The sequence below is a fragment of the Sceloporus occidentalis genome, unplaced genomic scaffold, assembly GCF_023333645.1.
Source record: "Sceloporus occidentalis isolate IW3139 unplaced genomic scaffold, rSceOcc1.0.p SCAF_1, whole genome shotgun sequence".
Taxonomy (NCBI): Eukaryota; Metazoa; Chordata; class Lepidosauria; order Squamata; family Phrynosomatidae; genus Sceloporus; species Sceloporus occidentalis.
Window position 1 is genome coordinate 102,740,760 of NW_028316981.1, and position 6,912 is coordinate 102,747,671.

General features: G+C 45.5%; 1 protein-coding gene across 1 annotated transcript in view; it reads right to left on the reverse strand.

The window, feature by feature from the left end:
- NR3C1 (nuclear receptor subfamily 3 group C member 1) overlaps positions 1–6,088 on the reverse strand; it is an 88,664-nt gene extending 82,576 nt beyond the window's left edge. The window contains exons 1-2 of the mRNA XM_089531164.1: positions 5,714–6,088; positions 1,794–2,971 (exon numbers count right to left, since the gene is read on the reverse strand). Coding sequence (XP_089387290.1) covers positions 1,794–2,968 — 1,175 coding nt within the window. The 5' untranslated portion in view covers positions 2,969–2,971; positions 5,714–6,088. The remainder of the gene's footprint in view (positions 1–1,793; positions 2,972–5,713) is intronic.
- Between the last annotated feature and the right edge of the window lie 824 nt (positions 6,089–6,912).

Sequence of the window (6,912 nt, forward strand, 5' to 3'; positions counted from 1 at the left end):
TCTGACATATGGCGACTCTATCACGGGGTTTCCTGGGGCTGAGAGTGTGTCACTTTCCATGGCAGAGTGTGGGTTTCCATGGTAGAGAAGGGAATCAAACTCTGATTTCCAGAGTGGAAGACGAACACTCAAATTACACTATGTTGGCTCATCTCTGCCCTCCCAATATCTTATCAAAATAAGTTAGGAATATTATTCAAAACTATATTAATTTAACTATTTCTCCCTTAAGTTCTTCCAGTAGCATTTACTGTAATAATTACACAAGAAAACAACATGGTGATAGAAAGCAGCTAGTAGCAAGTACAATCTACTGAACTTTAACTTCACTAGAAAAACTGTTTCAAAAACACGTCACAAACATAGGCTATTTTTAATATCAAGCAAAACGTATTTTCAGTATCTCTATGGAGGTATACAGAGTTCCTAAAGAAATTGGTATAGGCTTAATAATACATCTTTTCTTTCATTTTCCCTTCCACACCACAGTACAGACGAATGGATGTGCCCGACTGAAAGAGGACATAGGAATTGGGAACAGGTGACTGGCATGCGAGACCCATTTGCTGTTATTTTTTTAGTCTTCTGACTCACACTGTCCATGTCTGCTCACCCAGGTAAGAGAAAGAATGAAACAAGAGCTCTTTGGAAACCATTATATGTGTGTGTGTGCGCGCACACGTGCGCAAGGATTACAGATAAATATTTTACCTCACATCCCAGATTGCATCTGAAGAAAACTCCTTATTTACATAATCCAGTTAAGTAAGTATGCAAAAGAAATCAAGTTTAAAGTAGAACATGTAAATGATATATAGATAACTAAATTCCAACATGTTGTGTGAAGTGTTGGAGGAATTAATGATGCAATCCTACAGAAACAAGCATTAAAATTAATGTGTTCTGCTGATTTATTATGGGATTTATTATATAAAATCATGTAAGTCTGTGTTCTAAGTCATTAGAAACAAAATAAAAGCATCAAATTAAAATTTCATCTGATACAACAAGAACATGGAATAGAAACCAGAAAATTACTTGTTGATGGTATCATATTTTATCTGTCTAGATTATGAAGAAATTTATTTAAATATCTTTTGCTAGATAATAAAAATATTATTAAACTTCTAAGTCCAATATTTTCAATATTTAGCATTACCACCTCTCTAAAGAAAACATTGTCTTATTATTCACTTCTTAATTTTCTAGCCAAATTCTAGATTAAAATTTAAATATCACCTTTGTATTTTCTACTAAGAAAAATATAATATGAATGTCACATGCTGTTGTTATTATTATATTTGTATCCCTTCTTTCTCCCAAAACTGGGACTCAAGGCAGCTCCAATTAATACTTAAAAGGAAACATAACTATTAAACCCGAGTTCTAAATGCTTGACATCATGGGAGTCCATCAAACTGCACATACTGCATGCTCCTTGTTTAAGCAACAATTGTAGACTAATTCACCTATTACTGTTGTTATTTTTTCCAAAAGGATTTTCTGTCTTTGGTTAAAAATTAGCCTGAACTACTTAACCACAATACCTGTGACTGTTTAATGTTCTAATTTTATTTCTCTCCTACACACATAAATGTTTAAACTATGATAAATTGCCCTTTACCGTTGATAATCTGTCCTTTCATCAAATAAATTTCTCTGCTGCAAATGCATTAACATATGCATGCAAAGCATAAGCAATCAGTAATCTGCTTTAACTAAAGGAAGAGGCAACATGAACATTACTGTATTATCCATCTTGTACTGGCTTAAAAAAATTAAACATCTCTTACCTTGAATACCCATTGGAGAAGACAGATCTGCCAGAAAAATTCAAAACCCCCATTGATGTAAGATCATCCCCGGATCCCTGGCACCTATTCCAATTTTCTGAACCAGCAGGATGAGATGGAATGGCATTGAAAACTGGTTTCTGATCCTGTTGTTGAGTTACGGATGCTGTGTTCAAGTCATAGTGATAGATCTGTCCTCCTGAAGTGCTGACACCATGAACAGAAATTGCAGATGTTTTATTTCCTAGCATATTTGACCCAGAGAAATTAGCTTGACAATAGATTGTGCCAATTTTTTCCTGCTTTATTACACCAGGGGTGCACAGTTCAATCAAATCTTCCTTCTCAGTTTTCACTTGTGGCATCTGCATTGCAGAACTGGTCAAAAGATCCCCGCTCTCATTGATTTTAGGCTTAGTGTCTGGTAAAATGGGAGGTTTGCAGTCCTCCATTTCATTTCCTTCCAGGAGATAACCCTCGTCTCCGCCGAGAGGTGAAAGCAAACTACTTTCATCCAGTACAGGGTCTATTCTCCAAGGACTCCCATTTGCTTCCTTTCCTGGTGACACTGGTGGCAAATCAAAATCCTGCAAAATATCAAAGGTGCTTTGGTCTTCAGAAAACAGCTTCAAGTTGCCACCATTTGTGCCAACCTGGCTTTGTGCTAAAGCCCCTTGATTTAAAGTAAGATCACGACTAGCCATGCCTGGGAACTCTGAATCTAAGGATGCATCAGTTGATGCAGCACCTTTTGAGCCTTCTGCCAGGCTAGAGGACTTATTCAAGCTTGCAATGCTTTCTTCAAGGAGCCTAAAGTCTGTATCTCCAGAAGATAGACTGATTTGGCCCTTCTGAGGAAATCCGAGTTCGTTTCCCATCACTTTTGTATCTGTTTCACCCATATACAATCCCATTGATAGTGACACTGCTTTAGAGAGATCGGGCTGCGGCACATTGCTTCCTAAGCCCTTTGACAAGTCGCACAGAACAGGTTGTTGCATGGAGTCAGGCTCAGAAGAGGCAGTCAGGGGAGATGTAGATGCAGGAGTCTTGACAGTAGCACCACCCCTCAAGGATGGATTGAAGTCTAGCACAATACCTCCTTTGTCACGGAAGTGGGCACTTTTTCCTGCTTCCTTCCCTCCTGAGGACTTCAATGACTCTTTGGGTTCCATTGTCTTAACAGAGGTTATAAAGAAAGAAAGAAAGAAAGAAAGAAAGATTCACTATTGGCACATAATAATTAAATCAAAAGTTCTACAAATACAAAGGTCTGAACATAAGAGATGACTATAAACCTAACATTTTTCCAGCGTTTGCTCAGCAATCCGAGCTGTACTTTTTCTTCCAATTTTTAATTTTATTAATTAAAGCATCATTAATAATTAAGACAACTACTACGTCTGAGCCATGTTTGTCACCACAGTGACAATGACAGTTTTGAAAGCTAGAGTTTAAGCTAAATCAAAATGTCTAGAGTTTAATACAGGCTTCAGTTCCCCCTGCCCATAACTGCTAAATATTATTTTCAAAAGTTCACTCAAGATTTTAAGATCCATGCAACAACTCCTGTCGCATCTGAGAGAATGCTACTGATCACAATGCGTACACCCACTCACTCAGTTTTTCATTATGAGCCAACTTCTACTATGAAAAATGCCAACACGAGATGGTATTAGCAGCCGTTTCTGCTCACTCACCCAAAAGCTCTTACTCTCTTTTCCCTCTACCACTATCATGCTTTCTGAGGGCTGTGTAAAAAATACAGTGCTAGTATCCATATATTAAAACTGAGGTTTCATCTACTAAGCAAGTACTGTATGTTATTCTGTTTGTGATCAAAACCATAGCCAGTTTTAAATAACAACTACAGGATGCAGCAAGGAAAGATATTTCTTGGAAAACAAGTGAGAAACACTCAGACAGAGAATTTGCTCTCTAAATGCCTTATAAATTACAGAGTGGCTATTATTTGGCACCTAAAACTTACAATTGCTAGAAATGAGGTTGACAGAAGTAACTTCATTTTAAAAAATTAAACCTAAAAATCACATATTGTACTCTTTTGTGTGAAAAAGAGAAAGCTGCCACACACATTGTATTCAAAGTGCTAACGCTTCTGCATTAAAGGGCATTTCCAATATGGGTAAGCACAACCAGGTATCAGAAAGCCTCAGAAGCAGATAGGGAAAGTGACAGCCTAACACAATAACCTTTAATCCAGGTTAGTTCCTTTTATTCTTTTCTTTTAATCCCCCCCCCCCCCCCCGCTTTAAGAAGCTGTGTAATTTCTGCCAAAGTGTAAGAAGCTGCAGAGAAGCTTTCCTGTCCGTCTCTTCCTTCACTTAAAGCAAAGGGCCCCAGGCAGGGTCAGTTCTGGAATATCCTCTCCTTAAAAGTTTCAAGAGACAGTTAAAGTCTCTCTGGGGCTGTGGGCCCTGTCTCTGCCTTTTTTTTTGAAGCAAAAGAGGGAGGGGGGACTGGAGCCACCACACTTGACAAGTTTCTTTCTTGCGCACACTGACACAAAAGCCATTAAATGACAGACTACGCCAAAGGGGGGGGGGATCTATCACATGACATGGGGAAGGAGAAGGGGGAAGAGGAGGAGGAAACAACCCCAGGCACCAGCTTTGCTTTGCTTTTCTTTGGAGCTGAAATTCTCCTCCTTTTCACAAAGCAGATCTGAGTAGGAGAAGGAAAAAGAAGGGGAAAAAAGAGAGGGGGGGGAGAGGAAAATGTGTCAGGACCTGTTGAGCATTTTGCTTGGCACGCCCACTTTGGCAAAAGAGCACCAGCCCTTTTTGCCTCCAAAAAGGAGGAGGGGAAGCCCCACCTCAAATTCAATATTCAACTGCTTGTCTGTTTCCAATCCAAAAGCCAACCAACTTTTACAAAGTTGGAAAAGGGGGAGAATCAATATATATATATATAAAGAGAGAGAGAGAGAGAGGGCGCTATTTTTATTCTCCCCCTCCCCCTTTAAAGCAGCCCCCAAACTATTTCCACCATTTTGGGAAGTGAGGGCGGGGGCGACGGGTGACTTTGGACCTTCTCCTCTCCAGTGGGATCCCCATCTCGAAGAAGGAGAAGCAAAGTTGCCTGGAGTTCCCAAGGTTAAAGTGTGGCGCGCCCTTAAAAATGGTAACAGATAAGAAATAAGGAAAAGCCCTTTCTTTCTTGGAGAAGAGACTTGTTTCATCTCGGAGGATGAAGGCGAGCCAAAGATGGTGGTGAAAGGAGAGAAGGAGGCATTCCTCCCCCGCCTCCACGCGAAAATACACGCACACACACACACACACAGGGGCATATATAGATACACACACACACACAAGGAAACATTTGAGTCAACTCTAAATAGACACACATCTCTGAGTATATTTGTCTGTCTGTCTATGCATACCCCTGGAGAAGCTATCTCTGAGGCTACTTTAAAGGAATCCCAGGGAGAGAGACACACAGCCCTTGTGAAAAGATCTGAGGCGACTTCAAAGGAAGCACACAAACACAGACGCCTGTCTATCTGTCTACCTCGATCTCTGCTGGAAATATCTGAGGCTACAGAGAGAGAGAGAGAGAGAGACACACACCCCTCTTCTGGCCTGTCCAAACTGAACGTGGACGAGGACGAGGGCCCTGCTGTGGCCTCATCGCCACTGGCTCAGAAAGCTCCTGGCCTGAGCGGCGGCGGAGGAGGAGGAGGAGGAGGGGAGGGGAGGCAGACATAGCTGGAAATGGAGGGAGGGAGGGTGACCTCTACGGGGGGAGAGGAAAGACGGCGACGAGGAGGACGGAGACGCCACGCACCTCCCTCCCTCCCTCCGGATCCCCCAAGTGGCAGCCCCTGGGTCTGTGGGGCCCAGGGGAAGGCGCCCTTCCCTCCCTCCCTCCCTCCCTCCCTCCCTGCCTGCCTGGCTTACCGTGTCTGCAGAGGGGCGCTGGGGCTCCTCTAGCCGCCCACTTCCATGGCGGACCCTTCGGCGGCGGCGGATAAACAACTGGGGCGGGGAGGGAAGGAGGCTCTCTCTCGGGGCTGGGAGCGGGCGGCAGAGGAGGGCCGGGGGGCGGAGGTGGAGGCAGACGCCCCTCTGCGGAGCAGGGAGAGGGGGAAGCAGGCAGCCGCCCCTCCCTCCCTCCCTCCTTCCTTCCTTCCTTCCTTCCTTCCTTCCCACTGAGTGACAGAGACCCTTCACTTGCCCTTCGGCCCCAAACACACTCTCTCTCAACCGCCTCGATTAATTCCAGTGGCACGCTCCCTCTCTCCCCGCTGGGCTCCTCCTCGCACCCGGCGTCCCCCTTCTCCCTCCCTCCCTCTCCCTCTCCCTCTCCCTTCCTTCCTCCCCTCCCGCCCCCTTCTCTCCAGCCGCTCCGTCTGCGCCCAGCTCTCTACCAAGGCTTTCCCCCCACAGCCACAAAATGGACGACGGCGGACGACGACCGAGGCTGCCCCCGCCTCCTTCGCGCGCGCCCTCTCTCCTCCTCCCTTCAACACAGAGAGAGGGAGGGAGGGAGGGCGCGCGAGCGAGCAGCCACGCGCACCGCCAGGGAAGCACGCCCCTCCGTGGTGCGCATGCGCGCCTCTCCACAACTGACAGCCCAGGCGACTGAGGAGAGGGACGGCCAGCGCGCGCGCGCCCCCGGCCAGAGGGACGAGGACGAGCGCGCGAGCGCGCACGCGCATTGCGGGGCAGCCTAGGAAGGAGGAGGAGGAGGAGGAGGAGGAGGAGGGTGCAACCTGTTGACTGAGAGCGGCAACTGCAGCCCCAAACAAGGGCCTCCTTCTCCTCTCTCTCTCCCTCCATGTCCCCCTTCTTCCCCACCCCTCCCTTCCGCCACGCTCTCCTTCTTCCTTCTCCTTCCTCCTCTCCTCACCCCGAGAATAGGGAATATTAGGGAACATACTCTTCTTCCTCACCTCAAAGGAGGACGAGGCACCCCGAAATGGAGGCCCTTCAGGGGGGAAAATGGAGGACGCATGACCAAACGACAGCTCAAACGACTCCTATATATATATATATAAATATAAACCCCTGCTTCTTAGTCCTGCTCATAATGGAGGACGATTTGGAGCTCCTCCCGGAGTGTAGGACGTGTCCTGGAAAAGGAGGACGCCTGGCCA